This window comes from Malaclemys terrapin, chromosome 3 (assembly GCF_027887155.1).
Source record: "Malaclemys terrapin pileata isolate rMalTer1 chromosome 3, rMalTer1.hap1, whole genome shotgun sequence".
Classification (NCBI taxonomy): domain Eukaryota; kingdom Metazoa; phylum Chordata; order Testudines; family Emydidae; genus Malaclemys; species Malaclemys terrapin.
This window is the reverse complement of record NC_071507.1, coordinates 164,255,727-164,277,372: the sequence shown is the minus strand read 5'-3', so window position 1 is coordinate 164,277,372 and position 21,646 is coordinate 164,255,727. Positions and strand designations below refer to the sequence as shown.

Genomic DNA, 21,646 nt, shown 5'->3' with positions numbered 1-21,646 from the left:
TTTATATCAAGATGTAAAGGACCTGGGGCTCTGGCTGCAGTAGCGGCTCATAGGAGCCCCGGGCCCTTTAAATCACTGCTGGAGCTGCGGTGGTAGCTGGGAGCCCCAGGGCTTGGGCGCCGATTTAAAGGGCCCGAGGCTGGGAGCCCGCAGTCCTTTAAATCGCCGCCTGAACCATGGGGCTCCCGGCCACCACCACGGGGCTCTGGGGGCAATTTAAAGGGCTCGGGGCTCCAGTTGCTGCCCGGAGCCCCGGGCTCTTTTAAATTGCTGGCCTGGGGTAACTGCCCCCCCTGCTGGTATGGTGGGCTTGTGTATGTTTCTGGGAGATGGATTGTGCAAGGGCAGTTTTCAATATTTTGCATCATCCGCCTGAGGTGACACAGAAACAAACACAGCACTGACACCCACCCCCCCGCTCATCACTGGGCTCCCCTGCCTCCGCCCCCAGCAATCCCCCCCCAGCACTGGGCCGCCAGAAAACTCCCGCTACCGACCCTCCTTCCCCCCAGCTCTTTTCAGGCAGCCCCGCCACGCGCGAGTCTCCCTTGGGCCAGGGGAAGGGCGGGGCGAGCGCAGTGCGCAGGCGCTGTCGGCCGGGCCGGGCCGGGGCGGAAGTGGTTTGAACTGCGGCGGGAGAGGGCAGAGCTGATCCGGTCGTAGCGTAGCACTGAGCGCGACCGGCCCCGAGCGGGCAACATGGAGCCTATCCTGGAAGGTACCAAGGCGCCTCGTGGGCCCGTTCGCCAGCGTGTGGGGCAGCTCCGGAGGCGGGGGGGAGATAACAGCTGCTGCTCCACGAGGAGGGTAGCTGGGGGGGGGGAGTTAGCAGCTGTAGGAGGGGAGAGTTAGCTCCAGGATGCAGCTCTAGGAGGAGGGTAGCTGGAGAAGGGTGTGTGTGTGTGTGTGTGTGTGTGGTGGGGGGGTTAGCAGCTCTAGGAGGGGAGGAGGGTGCGAGGGGGGGGGAAGTTAGCTCCCGGAGGAGAGGAGGGTAGCTGGGGGGAAGGGGGGTGAGAGTTGGCAGCTCTTGGAGGAGAGGAGGGTAGTTCCCCTGGGGGTGGGGAGGTTATTGGTTCCCTTTATATTCCCCATTTTCTGTCCATATTTTCAGGGCTTGCTATTCAGTTTTTTTTTTTTTGTCTCTCTCATCAACAGAAGTTGGTCCATTAAAAGATATTACCTCGCCCATCTTGTCTTTGCTAGGACTTTACTTGGAGTTAGGTAACTTAAGAACACACCTTTTCTCCTAGTGAAGACGCTTCCTATGTTGCACCCATTTGAACTGTTTCTTTCGTCCCACCAGTTTCCCTGCCATTTTCACAGTTTCCTGGCAAACTTGTATTAAAACCCTCTTGTTCTGGTCAACAAGACAGTTGGGCCTTGTTTACATTTGAAAATGTTGTAACTATTCTCTATCAGCAATGTAGCTATGATGAGTGCCTTAAGCAGTAGTGTAGATCAGATGGGGGTGTTTTTGCCATCAGATTACAAAAACCTGCTAGGGTTGCCAATTTTCTAATCACACAAACCCGAACACCCTAGCCCTGCCCCTTCCCCAAGGCTACGCCCCCCACTCACTCCATTCCCTCTCCCCCACCCTCACTCACTTTCACTGGGCTGGGGAAGGGGCTTTCGCCCCGGAAGCAGCCAGCAGGTCCGGCTCTTAGGCGGTGGCGCATCATGCGGCTCTGCACGCTGATCTCACCTGCAGGCACCGCCTCCGCAGCTTCCATTGGCTGCGGTTCCTGACCAATGGAAGTGCAGAGCCAGTGCTCGGGGCGAGGGCAGCATGTGGAAGGCCGGGGGGGGGGAGGCCCCCCCATGGGACAGGAGCCGGACCTGTTGGCCGCTTCTGGGGCGCAACACGGAGCCAGGACAGGTAGGGACTAGCCTGCATTAGCTTTGCCGACTAGACTTTTAACAGCCGGTTCGGCGGTGCTTACCAGAGCCACCAGGGTCCCTTTTTGACTGGGAGTTCCAGTCGTAAACCGGACATCTGGTCACCCTAAAACCTGCTGTATGGTTTTCATGATGTGGAGAAAATCCCTGAGTTGTGCTACATTAACACACCATTGCAAGTACTGGTGCAACTGTACTGTTGCTGGAAAATTGATACATTTTCCAATGTAGGGTCAGGGTGGGAGTTGTTACTCCTGCAGCTGCTCTCTGAGCTGTGTTTGTGGTGACTGGAAGGCACTTCTAGCCTGGTGTAAGTAGGGGAAGGGAAACTGCTACAGTGTTGTGAACACCTCATTTCATGTAAGAGTCCCTTAGACCTTATTTACATGAGCAAAAATAAAATCTCTATTTCAGCAGCTGCCTGCAATGGTGCAGCTTCACTGTTAGCAGCGGTAAAACAATAAGCACTTGTATATAAACACTAGAACATTGTATACCACTATATCATGAAAACTACTGAGTAAGTCTTCATGAAATAGTAGTAAAAATTCCCAAACTCTGTCTATACTAGCAGCTGCACCACTTCTAAATACACGTGCTAAGTTTGCTTGTCTAGACATGCTCAGAGATAGTGCCATGACAGTAGAAGCTGAAGTACACCTGGAAGCATAAAGAATAAAAGTATAGAGGATTTGTTGTCACTTCCCTAAAATAGAACATTCACTTGCCAGTTAGGGGCCAATTAGCCTGAATGTCCAACCCTGATAGCATCTGGCCGATAGTGGATGCCACATATAATAGAATCATAGAATATCAGGGTTGGAAGGGACTTCAGGATGTCATCTAGTCCAATCCCCTGCTCAAAGCAGGACCAATCCCTGACTAAATCATCCCAGCCAGGGCTTTGTCAAGCCTGACCTTAAAAACCTCTAAGGAAGGCGATTCCACCACCGCCCTAGGTAACCCATTTCAGTGCTTAACCACCCTTCTAGTGAAAAAGTTTTTCCTAATATCCAACCTAAACCTCCCCCACTGCAACTTGAGACCATTACTCCTTGTTCAGTCATCTGGTATCACTGAGAACAGTCTAGATCAGGGGCGGGCAAACTTTTTGGCCTGAGGGCCGCATCGGGTTTCCAAAATTGTATGGAGGGATGGTTAGAGGAGGCTGTGCCTCTCCAAACAGCCAGGCGTGGCCCAGCCCCCTCATGGCCCCCCATGGACCCTTGTCCCATCCATCCCCCCGTTCCCTGTCCCCTGACCACCCCATGAACCCCCGCCCGACTGCCACCCGACTGCCTCATCCAACCCCTCCTCTCATTCCTGACTGCCCCCCCTCCCCCGACCCCTGCCCCATCCAGCCACCCCTTCTCCCTGTCCCCTGATTGCCCCTGGAACCCCTGCCCCTGCCTGCCCCCCATCCAACGCCCCTCCTTCCTGACTGCCATCCCGCAACCCCTACCCCCATTTAACCCCCCTGTTCCCTGCCCTCTGACCGCCCTGATCCCTTCCACACCTGTGCCCCCGGACCACCACCCCCGAACTCCCCTGCTCTCTATCCACCCCGACCCCTTACCACGATGCCTGGAGCACTGGTGGCTGGCGGTGCTATAGCTGCGCTGACCGGCTGGAGCCAGCCACGCCACTGTGCAGCACAGAGCACCTGGTCAGGCCGGGCTCTGCAGCTGCACTGCCCCAGGAGCTCACAGCCCCACTGTCCAGAGCATTGAACTGGCGGCACAGTGAGCTGAGGCTGTGGGGGAGGGAGAACAGCAGGGGAGAGGCCGGGGGCTACCGTCCCGGGCCAGGAGCTCAGGGGGCTGGGCAAGAGCGTCCCGTGGGCCATTGTTTGGCCACCTCTGGTCTAGATCCATCCTCTTTGGAACCCCCTTTCAGGTAGTTGAATGCAGCTATCAAATCTCCCCTCGTTCTTCTCTTCTGCAGACTAAATAATAATCCCAGTTCCCTCAGTCTCTCCTCATAAGTCATGTGCTCCAGCCCCCTAATCATATTTGTTGCCCTCTGCTGGACTCTTTTTTTCAATTTTTCCACATCCTCCTTGTAGTGTGGGGCCCAAAACTGGACACAGTACTCCAGATGAGGCCTCATCAATGCCAAATAGAGAGGAATGATCATGTCCCTCGATCTGCTGGCAGTGCTCCTACTTATACAGTCCAAAATGCTGTTAGCCTTCTTGGCAACTAGGGCTCACTGTTGACTCCTATCCAGCTTCTCGTCCACTGTAACCCCTAGGTCCTTTTCTGCAGAACTGCTGCCTAGCCACTCGGTCGCTAGTCTGTAGCAGTGCATGGGATTCTTCCGTCCTAAGTGCAGGACTCCGTACTTGTCCTTGTTGAATCTCATCAGATTTCTTTTTGCCCAATCCTCTAATTTGTCTAGGTCCCTCTGTATCCTATCCCTACCCTCCAGCGTATCTACCACTCCTCCCAGTTTAGTGTCCTTGTTGGATATGGACATATGACAAATGTGTCCTTGTTGGATGCTACTGTTGTGGCAAATGATGCAACCACTTCCTTTTCTGCAGTATTGGCAAATGGCTGGTTATATTTCAGAATAATTCTTGAGTTTAGCTTGGAACAATTTAGATAAAACATGTAGCTTATCATTATGCTCAACTTGTGGAGCAAGTCTGAGAAAAGGAGGCCAAGGAGAAATTCTTGACACCTTAATTTTTTGGAGGCTAAGGATGGTCTATTGGTAAGGGTGCTAGTCTGGGACCTGGATTCAATTCGCTACAGCTCTGCAGACTACATGTGAAACATTGGGCAAATTTCTCAATTTCTCTGTGCCTTTCCTCACCATCAATAAAATGGATGTAATAGTATTTTCCTATCTCATAGGGATGCTGTGAGGATAAATACATTTTTTAAAAAAGACACTGAGGTGCTCAGATGCCATGTTACTGGGGGACCGTATAAATACCAAGGAACATAAGTTTAAAAAAAGAGATAGAGGTTGATCAGGAAATAAATGCTGGAGACCGTCCTGTTTTAAGCCCCATATTTAATATCCATTTAAACTTTGTGATTGGCTTTTTGGCACGTCTGAGATACAAGTCAGACAAAAGCATCTGGGTCATTTGGAAGTTCCAGATTTAGCTGTACTGCTCTTACCAGGCTGAACTGGCCAACCATGGCAATGTATTTGCCAAACTTGTCAGTTTCAGTTTTACTAAAATTCTAGCAGCCCTTCTAAACCAGTCTTAAAAAAAAAAAAAAAAAAAAAAAAAAAAGCCTTCTGTTGCTGACGCATGGTGTTAAGTTTATTAAACACATGTAATTGCTTGTGATAAGCTTACCCACAGTGACACTTCTTGCAGAGTAAGTTACTACTCTGTACGAGTAAGGGTGGCAGAATCTGGTCTTAAGAGACTTGAGCAAGTTTTTTTCAATATACATAGACAAAAGCACATGCTAATACACAGCTTTTGTTCCCCAGGTGTTTCAGCATATGTAGAAGTATGGTCATCCAACAGAACAGAGAATTATTCAAAAACATTTGCACAACAACTTCTGGATATGGGAGCAAAAGTAAGGAAATAATTTTCTTGTAAATGAATCAGGAGGGCAAAGTTCCCTCTTAGACTGTTGCTTGCATATTCTATTTGTCATGTACGTCTCCTTGTATGTATGGGTTAATCTAGGAGGGATGTTGTAAGAGTCAATACTGCTACCATCACTCAAATTCATGAATGTGTATGGCAGATGGGAAATGTGTTAAGCCCTATTATATAGTAGTATACCAAAAAACACGTTGTTGTGAAGCAGTTAGGCTGGCTAAACACAACATACTTGACACAAACCCACAAAAGCAAAGAAAAGAAAAGCTAAGCTGCTTACCAGGACATATCCAGTACTCTTCCACGAACTTTCACCCACCTTGTCATTGCTACAACTATCATAAATCCCAGACCATGCACCACAGTCTTAGCTCTAACCTTGTCAACCCACCATCCTGCCAACATCCCTACTAGTGTGGCACTGCTCTGAAAAGTGACTGTAAAAATAATATTGGGGGATTCTATGTATGTGTTTCAGTGGTAAATATCTCTAATGTGTTTGGTGATGTGGTCCATGACTAGTGCTCCTAGGTCCATGGATGATATAATAATTTGTCGCAAAAGCAAACGTGACTCACAATTAACACGGAGTAGATCTGTTGAATAAGAAGGTGTTATTTCATGTAGACAGTTTAGGCTACAATTACATTGAGGTCTTGAGAATTCTGAGCTGCTGATTTTCAAGGTTCTCTGACCATGGATGACAGCACAAGTAGCAAAATACAGTTTTTGGTCCATCTGTTAATGATACTTTTGATATCACTCTCTGGCAGCCAGCAGTAAATTTGCACATAGAATCATAGACTTTAAGGTCAGAAGGGACCATTATGATCATCTAGTCTGACCTCCTGCACAACACAGGCTACAGAATCTCACCCACCCACTTCTGTATCAAACCTGTGTCTGAGCCACTGAAGTCCTCAAATCATGGTTTAAAGACTTCAAGGTGCAGAGAATCTTCCAGCAAGTGACCTGTGCCCCACGCTGCAGAGGAAGGCGAAAAACCCCCAGGGCCTCTGCCAATCTACCCTGGAGGAAAATTCCTTCCTGACCCCAAATATAGCAATCAGCTAAACCCTGAGCATGTGGGCAAGACTCACCAGCCAGACACCCAGGAAAGAATTCTCTGTAGTAACTCAGATCCCACCCTGTCTAACATCCCATCACAAGCCATTGGGCATATTTACCACTAATAGTCAAAGACCAATCTAATTATACCATCCCCTCCATAAGCTTATCAAACTTAGTCTTGAAGCCAGATATGTCTTTTGCCCCCACTACTCCTCCTGGAAGACTGTTCCAGAACTTCACTCCTCTGATGGTTAGAAACCTCATCAGATTTCTTAGTCATTTGGGCAGGTAACTTACATAAATAAAACATTTTTAAACACCTGCTTTCTTCATCATTTGCAAAACACATTCTTAACTTTTAGCAAAGTCTTTAATTGTGTTTTGGGATGAGTGGCCCTGGTGCATGGTAAAGTTGGTTGACAGATGCTCAATCTCTACATGTCCCAAGAAGCTCTTTCATTTTCAAATCCAACACTATAATTTGTGCATAGGTCAATACAGCTTTCCCAGTATGAGTTGTCTTCTGACAGACTGGTGTCAGTTTGAACCCCACCAAAAGATTTCAAGATGCTAGTAATCTTCCAGCATCCTCTATTAGAGTGATTAATTGTGGTGCCAGGCACATGGATGGAACCTTAAACAGAGTACCAGCCTCAGGGAATTAAGTTGACAAGAACAATAAAAGATCAAAGAGGATGAGGTGAGGAGATGAGACGACGAAAAGATCGTGTAATCTCTTGAGTAATGCATGTGTTTTGAGGGCTACATGGGTATTTTTGTTTTGGCTAAGATAATATTTTACAAGTTTGTCAAAAGCAAAATTTAAGTATCGTATATACTTGATCATAAGCCAGTTCATTTATAAGCCGACCCCCACAAGATGAATAAGTAAAAATGGAAAATTTTTATAACCCGTTCATAAGCCGACCCTATAATTCAGGGGTCAGCAAACTTTGGCTCCCGAGCCATCAGGATAAGCCGCTGGTGGGCTGAGATGGTTTGCCTCCAGCGTCCGCAAGCATGGAGGTAAACCTAAGTAAACAAAGTGTCCCGGCACGCCAGCTGTTTACCCTGACGGGCTGGGACAGCAACTGGTGGGGAAATTTTTGTGGGAGGAGAAACTGGGAGTCAGGGGAGTAACCCCTGTGACCACCCCCCATATGACTCCACCCCTAGCCCGGGACCCCCACACTCTCCCCATCCCATCCCTTCCCATCTTATCTGGGGAGGGCCAGAGGAGGATGTCTCTGGCCTGGCTGGAGCTGCTCCATCAGGCTGGGCAGTGTTGCTGCAGCCTGCTCCGGCAGGCCAGACCGGGCAGCGCAGCGCAGCATGTTCCAGCAGGCTGGGCCGGGCAGTACGGACCCAGCGTGCTCTAGCAGGCCGGGCAGCATGGTCGCAGCATGCTCTGGGGGGTGGGGCCGAGCGGCACGGCTGCAGCCTGCCAGCCACGGAGCTGCAGCTGCTTCGGAGGCTGGGAGAAGAGCAGTGTGGCCAGAAGCGGAGAGACTCTGGCCCCACCTCTTCTTTTCTGGCTCTGCTGGCTGTGCTGCCACTCCTTGCTCCCTCTTTTGGGGGGAGGGGTTGTATCCCACCTCTCCCTCTCTATACCCGTTCATAAGCTGACCCCCTTCTCTGGTGCTTCCCCTTTTTACTAAAAAAAAATCGGCTTATGAACGAGTATATACGCTAACATAGATGAAGGAAGAGTGGAACATTAGAAAGATGGTGAGTGGTGAAACAATTTGAATTGAGTTCTAAACACTGGCTTGTCTTCACTACAAAATTTTACTGTGTTTATGTTTATGAAGGTTTAGTTAGGTGAAATTATTATCATGATTTAGTGGTCAGTGTAATACAGTTCCTGAGGGTTTGTGATTGTGATTAGTCAACATGATGCTGAAAGTGACTTGTCCTGATACACACTGACCATATAGTTGTTCTCTTGTCATGATTCTTCACAACTGTGATTAGTTTTGTAGTGTAGGCCAGCCTGCTGTGAGGGCCATTTCAAAAGTATAAATAAATTATATATGGATGAAAATCAGTTAGAGAGAGGTAACATTAGAACTCTTCAGCCATGTGCGTACTTTAATATTATGTGGTGATGCACTTATTATCATTTTGGATGATGCTGACTAGTTTCTGGGTCTACCTCCTGTGACACCTGATGCATGAAGTCATATTTAGGGCTTCTTAAATGAGGTAACCTTTCCAAGGCATTTGGAGGGTTGAAAATAAGGGTACAGCTGGCAGCTAAAAAGTGGTGGCCTAGAACAAAGCTCTGTTTGAAATTGAGTCCATTTTATCCTACCTTACATGTTGGAATTCTTGCTTTGAGGTTGTAAAAGCTCTTCTTTAGTAACATACTAGTTTGACGAACTAATTGGCTTGTTTTTGGATGTTTCTTGCTGAGAAAGGAAAGACCAAACAATCTTTGACGAAACACGCTTTAAAATAATTTTTTACAGTAACTTTTATTTAGTCCCTGGATTACTACTTGCAATAAAAGTGGACTATTTTATGTAGCTTCATGAAGGTTTGCTGATCAGTGAACTGAAATATTTAATAATTCTTTGTATAATCCTGCAGGTTTCAAAAACTTTTAACAAGCAAGTGACTCATGTAGTCTTCAAAGAAGGACATTTGGCTACATGGAGAAAGGCACAGAAGACTGGAGTAAAACTAGTTTCTGTACTCTGGGTGGAAAAGTGAGTAGTGCTGCATATTAAAAAGGTGACTTTATCCAAGGGGAAGAGGGAATCTAATCAAGTACTATGTTTTTAAGGACTGCAAAAAAGTACAGTATATAAGTTTTTTGTATATTTAAAATAACCTTCACAACTATGGCTAACTGGCCATTTTGAGAGGTCACACTGAAGTGATGTACATTTGGTATTTTTATTTTAAGGCATGTTGGTTCTCTAAAGAAGAAGAGCGTGGTTCTATTTTGAAAAGTGAAGTGACTGTAAACCTGATTTCACAGTGTATTCTCTAATATTCATACAGCCCTCCCTTCTCAGAGACCTGTACCAAAACTATTTTGAACAGATGGGCAACGGAGATCATGCAGAATAAATGCACAGTAGAATTTCTACTTTTTCCTAGGAAACAGATTCTAGTATGCTACCCTCTGCCCGCTCTAACAATCAGAGTAAATTGCCCTGCTTTTAAAAAATCAGCTCCATATAGAATGTGCCCACACAGGAGAAAGAATGAGGGCCGTATTTAATCTGGTTCCTATTTGATCTTGCAGGGATCGATTGGTCCTGCGTCTGGAAGTTTCTCAGCAGCCACTTGAAAAAGTTCAAATTTGAAGTTGGCCCAGACAACCATATCATAGGGAGGTTTTCTGTCATCCACAAGCCTCTGAGTGTCATAGACAATTTTGTCCAACACAGAAGAAAATTCTTTCATTTTTGCTTATGAGTGCCAGCACTTAAATACAGAGCTTTGCCCTTCCAGTTAGCCACAGCATCTTGAGATTTTTGTCAAAATCCTTCTGGTGCCTGTGGTTACTTTCTAAACACACAATTCAAATATTTTCTCAAAAAAATGTGGTCCAGGTGCTGTTGCTGTGGATGCAGTGTCTTAGACCTAGTCAGAGGATCTTCTACATCTGTTTTCACCTTTTGCTCTCTCTGAATAATCCAGAGAATGAAGTGGGAGCAGAGCAACCATGGGGGTTCCAATGTTAAGAGCATAAGTTCTGTTTTATATAGGTTCTTAGACTACACTCATCACTGTAGTATCTTAGCATCTTCCAGTAGTGCATTAAGCAATGTGATAAACATCTGTCACATGTTTATTCTTTCACCTCCCGGGGTGGGGGAGAGAGAAGAGAAGTGTACAATAGAGTATTTTTGTTCTGGATTTTTTTTTATATATATTACCAAGGCTGTGGGTTTGTCACAGAAGTCACGGATTCTGTGACTTTCTGGAACCTCCGTGACCTTTGCAGTGGCCATTGTAACTAGACCCCAGGCCAGCTGCACCGGCTACTGCTGGGGCAGTCTTGGGCCACCCCAATCCCCTTGTCCCCCTGCATCACCAGCAGGAGTTTGAGTGTGGGAGGGGGCTCAGGGTTGGGGAGTGGGAGGGGGTGAGGGCTCTGGGTGGCGCTTACCTTGGGGGGGGAGGGGGGGCTCCCCGGAAGTGGCAACATTCCTAAGCAGAGGTGTGGCCAGGTGACTCTGCCTTTGTCTGCAGGCACCGCCCCTCAGCTCCTATTGGCACGGTTAACAGCCAATAGGAGATGCGGAGGCAGCGCTCAGGGCGGAGGCAGCACGCAGAGCTGCCTGGCCACATCTCCGCCTAGGAGCTGAGGGAGGGAGATGTTGCCACTTCTGGCGAGGCGCAGAGCCAGGTAGGGAGCCTGCCAACCCCTCTCCCCCAGCATCATCCAGGAGGCCCGGGCCGTGCACTGCCTTCCCTCCCCAGCACCAGCAGAGGTCCCGGGCTCCACGCTGCCACCTGCCCCTGCCCCGAGGCACCCCCAGGCTGCCTCCTCCCCCTCCCCCCCCAAAATTTAGTCAGGTGTATATAGTACAAGTCATGGATGAGTCGTAGGCTGTGAATTTTTGTTTACTGTTCGTGACCTATCCATGACTCTTACTAAAAATACCTGTGACTAAAACGTAGCCTTATATATTACACATGCTGCTATTAGTTTGTTAGACAAGGCAGGTCAAATAAATGAGCCTTATACTTGCAGAAGGTGGTGAGGCTTATCATAGTCCTTATTTCCTGTGAGGGGTTCACTCACAGGCTTGAGCCAGCCCACAATGAAGCTCCATCTCCTCAGCCAGAGGGGAGTTCTAAGTATTTCATACTTTTTAGAACTCATGAATCTGAGTGAACCCCTTATGGTTGCTCTGCTCAGACAGGGCATTATATGACAACGACCAGTCCATGGCCTAGAATAAAATACTATGTCATCTATAGCCAGGAAAATGGAATTAAGCTGCCTGGTTGTTGAGAGGAAACAGCTAAAGAGAGAAGAGACTATGGTGATTGATCACATTCCTGTCATTCAGAAGGAAATCAGCCAATTGTCTATTCAGTTATTTGAACTTTATTCAAATACTGATGCAGAATATATCTCCCAGATGAACCATAATTTCATAAATACTGGAAACCTAAGTGCTGAGTATGGGAAAAACTCAATTATTTCTCAACCCAGACAGCGAGAGTTTCCTGAGAGTAAGATCACTACAGGTGCCTCAGACAATGCATAGAGTACCTCCATGAGAACCTGATTTGGTATTAGAGGCTTTTTACAAAACCACAGTTTGAGCTCCAAACCCATGCATCTCTGGTGCTCTTTTGTTTCATCAGTCTGAATTTTATTTGAAAAGCTTTTTGGGGCGAGGATAATCCCTCTATTTGTATCTGAGCTCAATATAATGCCACAACTTAACTTACATGTCTATTAGAGAGAGAAATACTGTTAAAATAATGTTAAAGTTGCAAGGCTAAGCTCTGAAAAGTCAGGAAATGCCAAAAAGTAAAGATAACTCAGAAGCAGGAGAGCAGAAATGATTCTTTGTGGAATATGTAGAATCTCTGAAAGGTGTTTTTGTTTCATGTATTAAGCAGAAAAACACTTATTTTTGCTTTAGAAATCCAGGGCCACCCTGTTAACATTATCTCACCAGTTTTTATGGAATATTTCATCAGAGATGCTATGCAATTCAACCTGATTGGCACTGATTTCTGCTTAGATTATTGAAAGTTCTGTGTGTTTGTTAAACACAAGTTCATCCTAGATGCCCAAATTAAGTTTGGAGAAAAGGTGTTCAGATGCTACCGGGAACTGAAATTTCTAAATTCAATGTGTCTCTTTAAAAAAACTATACTGATGTAGCATTAAGGCTCCAGATTTTTACACAAAATGATAGGAAATGCAAATCAATATTCTCTTAGAAATGTGTGACTTATTCACATTGCATATATTAAATATTAAAGGTGCTTTTATTAACAGTTTAACTGATCTTATGCAAATTGGACAAATGTTTTCATTTCCTGACTTTTGTTTAAATTCCCTCCACCTCAGTGCTGTTAATATAACTTTTTCATATTTAAGATAGTCTAGTTATGTTCTAGGTGGTAGCATCTGGGATTTAATAATAGCCATTTGTTTAAAGCTCATTGATTATCATGTTTTTTTAAATCACCTTTGCCTGGTGTTTCAGAAAACCTCCGTAAATTCAGATTAATGTACTAACATCTAACTCTTTGAAACTGCACATTTTGCCTAAAACAAATCTGTGGCCGTGAAGCAATTTGTTCGTACATTTTCTACTCCAAAACTTAAAATTACTCAGATCATGCTATATTGTAGTTCTGAAAATGTGTACTTTATAAATGTAAGATCACTAGGTGTCACTAGAATCACATATTTGAATTACTCTGTTGCAGTGTTCCTAGTGCAGTGTTAATGCTTCATAATTTTTTTTTTCATAGTCAATTCTATTAGGTACTGAAAAATTGTAGAGTAATGAAACTTGTTTATTGTTTCTGGTTAAAATTGTTTTTTAGCTCTTTGTTTTATGTAGTGTATTCTATATTAGTACCCAAAGTGGTGTCCCAGCTTTCCTCAAATTATTCACAACTACAGATGGATAGGACCCCAGCTCACAAAGATTTTAGTCCCAATATTCTCAGTTCAAACGTTCAATAGGAAAAATGGAAGAAACATAGCTGACTGGGTTGAGGCAGCATGTTTGCCAAAGTCAGTTGGATGAGTAAAAATGGACCTTGCCAGGGGCTAGTTCCTTCACTCTTTGTGAAGACCGGGTGAGGAATGATTAAAAGTGAAAGTCAAGATGTGATAGGGCCTCTTTCTCTTCACTTGCCTGACTGCAAACATCTCCTCTTCCTTTTCAAACTATTGCTTACCCATGACATTCTATGGACCCTGGTTTGAGAGAATAGACTCTCAGAAAGGGAACAGATTAAGTCCTTAATTTATAGGCACTTAGAAAGAAGTTCACTGCCTGATCAGAGAAGACCTTTAGTTCCCAGATGAAGGTCAAGGCCACTGGCATGATGGAGAGCTAAGTCATGCCAGCTGGACTTTGTAAGGAGCTCTCTGCCTGCTGGGCAACTAAGGAGTCAGAGGCACAGTTTTTGGGCTTTCCACTTCCCTTCAGGTATTATTTCTAGGTCTGTTCTCTCTGTTAATTTAGATATTTGTTGTGGCTAATCGGTATGGCCTTTTTACCATTTTAAAATTAAATTCTATTTCTAAACAAAGTAAATGTATTAACTGCTTATTTATTATATTGTACAGATGCAGAGAAGCTGGTGCCCATATTGATGAATCATTATTTCCTGCAATATACACTAATGAAGGGTTACCCCTTCTAATTAAAAAAGTGAGTGTTTAATTTTAAAATGATGTACAGAATAATAAACTTCCTGAGTTTGAATCTCTTTTCCCATCCCTCATCTTTGTTCCAAGGGAGTCTGAATTACTAACTTTCAGAACACTGGACAAAGCTTATCTGTTTGAGTAGGGATTTCAGGATGACTGACGTGTGTGGGGATCTGACATGTTCCTAATTTCAATGATACTTGGCCTCCTAGGTGCTAAGTCACTTTTGAAAATGAAACTTTAGGGCCATAAATCACTTTGAGTATGTCTGTGCTGCAGCTGGGAGGTGTGATTCTTAGGCCAGGTAGACAGACTTGTGCTAGCTCAGCTCAAGCTAGTGTGTTAAAATAGTAGTGTGGACTTTGCAGCACTAGTGGCAGCTGAGCTAGCCACTCGAGTACAAGACCACCCGACCCCCTGAGTCTGACCTTGGGCAGCTAGCATGAGCAGCTGCCTATGCTGCAACACACATGCACTGCATATTCTAGCATGCTAACTCAAGCAGAGATAGCGTGTCTGCCTGCCTGCGCTGGGAATCTCATCTCCTCTGCAGTGTAGAAATATGCTTAGCCACTTTTGAAAATGTTAATCCAAGTCTAAAATATTCCATATTTTCAAATGAGTATTAAAATGTCCAGAGTGGCTTTGTCCAATTTCTTACTGGTCATTCTGATAAATCTGAAATCATTTTTTCCTTAATCCACATTGAAATTTCCCCCTAAATTTTATGGTCTATCCATGGCTGGCTAAATGGGATTTACCAGGGAGTCATAAATGATGTAGAATGATCATATAATACACATAGTATTGTATGATAAAAGAGAGAAATGTTAAGTACAAGTTAATTTATGAGAAATTTACGCTGTGGTTAATCTTGTAGCACAAATGCATGCAGCCAAAAGACTTCGTTGAAAAAACACCAGAAAATGATAAAAGACTACAAAAAAAATTGGACCTGATGGCTAAAGAACTAGATATACAAAAAACAGCAACTGGTGAGTTAATACATAGTTCTGGTTAGATTGTAAAAATTAAACACTGCACCAAAAAGACATGCCAAAATATCTTTGTTTTTTTAAGTTTCAAGAGAACTCATAAGATATAGCTTATTTTTACTTTTATCACTTTATAATTGAAGTTAACATAATGAGAATTCATATTATAAATAACTAAGAAAAGCTACTACAAGTATTATGCATGCTTTGGTATTAAAGAATAATTTACTTTTTAGTAATTTAAAAAGTAGTATTGGACTTCATTTTTAAGGAGTTGTTTGGAATTCAGCATTATTAAACTTGCGGTACTGACAGCATTGTAGAAATGTAGTTTTTGAGTAACAGAATTTAAAAATACAACTTTGTACTTTAAAAATTCATGCTCTGTTCAAATATGGAAGCCTCATATTAACTGCAAATTACAATTACTTTTTTAGAAACCGATATACCTGTTTTATTATTTGAGGATGATGGTTCACTTGCATATAGCCCTACAAATAAGATAAAAGATCAGTGCAGTGCAATGGAAAAGAGAATAAAAGACATGAAGGAGAAAAGGGAAAATCTTTCCCCAACTGGTAAGGAGTTAAGCCTTATGAATTCATTAAAAAGCATAAATGGTTGCCATCTTTCTCGCTGAATTATGTTGATGCTAGCCCTGCACACGTTCCAGGACTGTGTAATTTTCTTTAGAATTGATAAATTAAGTTGCTGCAAAACATCTGCCTACCCTGACTTAAACTGAAAATGCATGATTAAAAATATATAAATATTGAAACCAAATCGAGGACTCTTGGTCCAACAACCTGTAGTCATGTGATTTTTTTTTTTTTTTTTTTATGTTGAAATCATTCAAGTCAAGCAGGGTTAAGTCATTGCTTGGATAAAGGATTTCCAAGGAACCCGTAGGTGCTAGTAATCCATTAGAATGAGGGGTCTGCCCTCTGAATGTTGAACTACTGACATAGCATAGTGTTGGGAGATGCTGTCTTTCAGAGAATATGTAAAACCAAAGTCTTGACTGCTTGTAGTCTTTAAAGAACCTTTGCACCTCTTGCAAAAGTAGGGGTGCTGGTGAAATATCAACTTAATTACTTTCTTCCTGCAGTTAAAATTGTTTACAATATTTCTTGTAATCTAAACTGTTGATTATTGCTTTGTGCTCCATTTCAACCCAGAATTAGTAGTTCAGTGGTAGATGAAGTCATCCTAGTTCATAGTTTCTAGAGTAGCTTACATTTTTTTAAAGAACTTTGGGTACTTCAAGATGATCATCATAAAATAGAATTGAAGTATACTCCTCCCCCCCCCCCCCCCCCTCCACAAATGAACCTCCATTGTTTTTACCCCTTGCTCAGTGAAATCTGATGTGAACAACTGGTGGAACCCATAAATATCAGGGCCGTTGCTCTCTGGAATTCCCTGCACCCTCTTTTGCCAGAGATAAAAATTGCATGGGCAGCATACTTAACTCTGGATGGCGGCATGGATCTAAGCATGGTGGAGAGTCGTGGTACAATGCTCACAGTCGACTTAGCAACCACCTCTCGGGGCTAGCGGGAGGGGTAAATTCCTTACAGTGATGGGGGAATCCCTCCCATCGCTGTAGTGAGTGTCTATACTTAAGCGCTACGGTGGTGTAGTGGAAGTGCTGTTACTGTGCCACTGTAGTGGTTTAAATATAGACATAGACTAATAGTCCAGTTTCAGAAAATATCCCATGGTCAAGCTCCTGGACTCTTCTTATTTTGGGGGTTGAAAACAGGTAACAAATTAAGCTTTTTTTCCTTTGCCTTCTGTCTTCAGAGTATGTCATTTAGGATCCACAGCTGTGTTAGTCTAATATCTGCCTACAGTTCACCACCAGAACTTTGTTGCTCCACCCATTTAAAGAATTATATTCTGCACTCCTGTTGCTACATGTTCCCTGGTCAGTCTAGTCCCTTTCTAGACAGTCACCAGTCTGTTGTAAGGGGACCCAAATGCTGGGTCCCATGTGTTTTTTAAGCCACCTGGGTCTGGGCTGAGTCGAATCTGTTTCTAGTTTGGGGCTTCAAGATACACTCCTAGGCTGAGACCTTTTTGTCTGAGCCCTTTCTTGGGACTCCACAGTTCGGCTACCAAAACACTGGAACCAGTGACTCAAACCGCCTGAGCTCCTATTTGCTTGCACATGCTCCTGCAGAGTTTGTCTTAGGGTTTAACTGTAAGCCACAGCTTTTAGGGTCAATGTGGCAGAAAGGCAAGGAACACAGGCTTAGCAACGAACATTTTTTAACCACAGTCACTTTACTCTGAAAAAGCACTCGGGTTATAGATCTTTGCAAAATGACAGAATACCTGAGGCCTGGTGTACACTGGAGCGGGGGAGGAATCGATCAATCTAAGATACTCAACTTCAGCTACAAGAATAGTGCAGCTGAAGTTGACATATCTTAGATCGATTTAGAATCTCTTACTTCGTGTCCTTGCAGTGCAGGATCGACGGCTGTCGCTCCCCAGTTAACTTTACTTCCGCCTCTCGCTGAGCTGGAGTTCAGCAGTCGAAGGGAGAGCAATTGGGGATCGATTTATCGCGTCTACACTACACGCGATAAATTGATCCCCAATAGATCGATCGCTAACCACCGATCCGGCGGGTAGTGTAGACGTATCCTGAGATGCACAACTCCTTCCCCCAGTCTAATCTCAATCTGTCTGAGAGTGTGAGGTCTTGTCAGCATATCAGGCTAGGCAGAGTCCCTCCTGCCTGGCCGTTACTTTTTGCATGTGGCGATGAATGATCTACTTCAAAGAGAAATTGTTCTTAAATAGTCTTTCCCTCTTTGCCTTGTTCATAAGAACATAAGAATGGCCATTCTGGATCAGACCAAAGGTCCATGCAGCCCAGTATCCTGTTTACCCACAGTGGCCAATGCCAGGTTCTTTCTTTGGGCTCCTGTGTAGAGAATCCATTGTTTCATGGAGAACTGGTAGCTGAAAAACAACCATTTAGTAGCCCTAGATTTTTTTTTTTTTTTTTTTTTTTGGTCTTGGGCGCTTCTCAGATTGTTCTCCAATGTGGTGTGAAACACCTTTCTGGGCAGCCGATTGGAATATCTCATAAGAGCCTGGTCTTGGACAGGGTTAGTCATGTGTTCAGCAAGTAATACCAAATGGATGTCCTAATACAACATGGAGCTTTTTGAAAACCTGACCTATGAGGAAAGGATAAAAAAACATGTTTAGTCTTGAGAAAAGAAGACTGAGGAGGGACCTGATAAGTTAAGTGCTTCTATAAAGAGGCCTGTGATCAAATGGTCTTCATGTCCACTGAAAGTAGGACAGGATGTAATAGATTTAATCTTTAGCACTAGAGGTTTAGGTTAGATATTAGGAAAAGCTTTCTAACTATAAGGGCAGTTAAGCACTGGATTAGTCTTCCAGGGGAGATTGTGGAATCCCCATCATTCGAGGTTTTTAAAAACAGGTTGGATAAACATCTATAATGGATGGCCTAGGTTTACTTGGTCCTGCCACAGTGCAGGGGGTTGGACTTTAACTTCTCAAGGTCCCTTCCAGACCTACATTTCTATGATTCTGTGGTGCTCAAAATACTTCATAATAACCAGCCACATACTACTTGGTCACACTCCAGTCATGAGCAGCAACATGGTAAATTTAGCGTTTTTGTTCCTGCTACTAAAAACATTCCCACTAACCACAGAAATACTCGAAATTTTTAAAGATTCTTCCCACTCATTAGTGCTATTATTTTAATATTCCCTAATATGTCTATTTAAATACCATCTGACATTTCATGCTATAACTGAAATCAGTGATTGTCAGAACATAAACTGCAATGGTTCTGCTGATATGCACAGTAGAATTATGCAAGTAACACTTTGAGAGTGAAATCTTATTTAATCACATTTCTTGACTCAAATGTCAAGAATCTATATTTTTTAGATTTAAAAATATATATTTTCATACCAGAAACATGCTATTTTGAAGTAATTGTTTTTGTTTTGAAGTATTTGTTTTTATGGGATTAAATTTGTTTGAAACAAATTCAATATTGATTTTTGTAATAGCATGGTCCTCTAGTTTTGAACAAAAATTCCACAACATTGGACCTTTTTGAAAATTCCAGCCAAACCAGCTTTTTCCTTTTTTAATTTTTATTCATACACTTAATGTCAGGTCACTATAAAAGGGAGAGCTCATGATAGATAAAAGACATAAGCAATTTAAATGTTACTAATTTACTATACAAAGTAGCACTGGGTGGTCCGATTTTAAATAATCGATTTAAATATTTTTTAAAGAAACAGGTTTAAATTGGGTTGTGGTATATTAAGCTGTGCAAGTTTGTGCTATTTGTAATATTAAAATTTACAATGAACTGAAGTATAAACACTGTATTTGCAAATACCACTCACTACTGGTATTTGAATTTACAGAACTATCTGCAGAATTCAAAACAATGAAGATTAAGGCCTTGATCCTGCGAACATTTAAGCACATGCATAACTTTACTTACTAAATAGTTCCACTGATTTCAATGGGAGCATTCAAGTGCTTGAAATTTTAGTAGGTGCACAAGTGTTTGCAGTGTCAAGGGCTAAAATTGTATTTTCCCTTACTGGCATAATTTCTCTTTTCACTTCACACTAAGATCCCTTCATAGTTAACAATAAAAAGCTATTTAGACTTTCAATACTTTAACAAAGCACTTGTGAACTTGTTTATACACACAGGCCAAAATTTTCAGAAATAGGAGCCTAAAGTTAGGCTTTAAAACCATACTTAGACACCTAAGGGTGAATTTTTTAAAAGTATCTAAGTTACTTAGGGAGGGACTGAGAGAGCCAAGTTGAAGCATTTTAGCGTTCGTGGCTTATGGAAGTTCAATATATCAGAAAGTGATATTGGTTGCAAATATATCGCAGGCCTGTTTGCTTATAATTTTGTATGTGCGTGTTTTGCATCACAGTAACTATGTTAATGACTTTTTGGATTTGTCTCTTGGCATAGATGAGCATTTTAAATTTGAAACTTTCATAGGGAAAAAAAGTGTAATAAACTATTCATAAATTATTTTTTAGCTTCACAAATGTCTCAGATATCTACACTTAATTCAACACAGCCTGGATATGGAGAGTCTCTTGGTGTCACCAGTTCTGCAAGTGCATTGCTTCCAGGTAAATAATGTAACTTTAAGTTCTGTGAAATATATTTTTTAAAATTATAAATGTTCTAAGTAAAACCATAGTATATTCTAGATAGTTTGTATTATAGTGTAGTGTCACATACTCAGATTTTGACTTCAATGAGACAACCTCTCTTATATAGCACTTTTTATTAGCATATCTCAGAGTGCTTCACAATCCTTAATGTGTTGCAAGGATAAATATCCCTACGAGATTTGGGAAAACATGCTTATATTTGAATACAAGTGATAAAAGTAAACAAAAAGTTGTCCCCTTGATTTGAAAAGAATGTAAAATGTAAGAACTGTAATGAAAGAGCATGAGAAACTACATGAGGTAAATGCCCATCCTTGTTCTTGTGGCTTGCTGTCTTAGTTCACTATTGGTTCTCTTTTCTTTTAGTAGTCCTATATAAACTTTTGTGTGTGTAGTTCAAACAGTCTGATACTGGAAGCAAAATGAGAATTAAATACAAAAAGAGAACTTGAAGACAAGGCCTTTGTGGAGAAACTAAATGAATCCTTTGCATCGGTCTTCACTCAGAGGATGTGAGGGAGATTCCCACTGCCGAGACATTCTTTTTAGGTGACAAATCTGAGGAACTGTTCCAGATTTAGGTGTCTCTAGATGTGGTTTTGGAACATGCTGATAAATTAAACAGTAATAAATCACCAGGCCCAAGAGTTCTGAAGGAATTCAAAGATGAAATTGCAGAACTAGTAACTGTGGTATGTAACCTATCCTTTAAATCAGTTTCTGTACCATATGACTAGAGGATAGCTAATGTAACACTTTTTTTTTTTTTTTTTTTTTTTTATTAAAAACAGAGTCCAGAAGCCAGCTTTTCAATCAGGGCTGTAAAACTATTAAAAAAATTAATTGTGATTAATCACAAAATTAAAAAAATAATTGCGATTAATTGCAGTTTTAATCACACTGTTAAATGATATTCTATTTTTTTTAAATATTTTGGATGTTTTCTACATTTTCAAATATTGATTTCAGTCAGAACACAGAATACAAAGTATACAGTTCTCACTCTATATTATTATTATTTATTACAAATATTTGCACTGTAAAAAAGAAACAAAAGAAATAGTATTTTTCAGTTCATCTAATACAAGTACTCTAGTACAATCTCTTTACATGCAAGTGCAACTTACATATGTAGATTTTTTTTGTATTACATAACTGCACTCAAACAAAACAACGTTCAACTTTAGAGCCTACAAATCCACTCAGTCCTACTTCTTGTTCAGCCAACCGTTAAGACGAACAAATTTGATTACATAATGCTGCTTGCTTCTTATGTACAGTGTCACCTGAAAGTGAGAACAGGTGTTCACATGGCATTTTTGTAACCCGCATTGCAAGGTATTTACGTGCCAGATATGCTAAACATTCATATGCACCTTCATACTTTGGCCACTATTCCAGAGGCCATGCTTCCATGCTGATGACTGGTTCGGCTCGATAACTATCCAACGCAATGTGGACTGATGCACATTCATTTTCATCATCTGAGTCAGAC

At 42.6% G+C, this 21,646-nt stretch overlaps 1 protein-coding gene across 5 annotated transcripts in view; it reads left to right on the top strand.

Annotated features, from left to right (window-relative positions):
* Nucleotides 1-626: 626 nt before the first annotated feature.
* Nucleotides 627-21,646, top strand: part of MCPH1 (microcephalin 1) — a 218,668-nt gene continuing 197,648 nt past the window's right edge. For 2 of the 5 annotated variants that reach the window (XM_054023959.1, XM_054023956.1), the window contains exons 1-7: nucleotides 627-718; nucleotides 5,359-5,450; nucleotides 9,143-9,261; nucleotides 13,845-13,929; nucleotides 14,809-14,923; nucleotides 15,361-15,501; nucleotides 20,011-20,106. In XM_054023959.1, the coding sequence (XP_053879934.1) occupies nucleotides 700-718; nucleotides 5,359-5,450; nucleotides 9,143-9,261; nucleotides 13,845-13,929; nucleotides 14,809-14,923; nucleotides 15,361-15,501; nucleotides 20,011-20,106 (667 nt within the window). In that variant the 5' untranslated portion in view covers nucleotides 627-699. Of the gene's footprint in view, nucleotides 719-5,330; nucleotides 5,451-9,142; nucleotides 9,262-13,844; nucleotides 13,930-14,808; nucleotides 14,924-15,360; nucleotides 15,502-20,010; nucleotides 20,107-21,646 lie in introns of those variants that run through there. The other 3 variants (XM_054023957.1, XM_054023955.1, XM_054023958.1) reach the window with 2 other exon arrangements.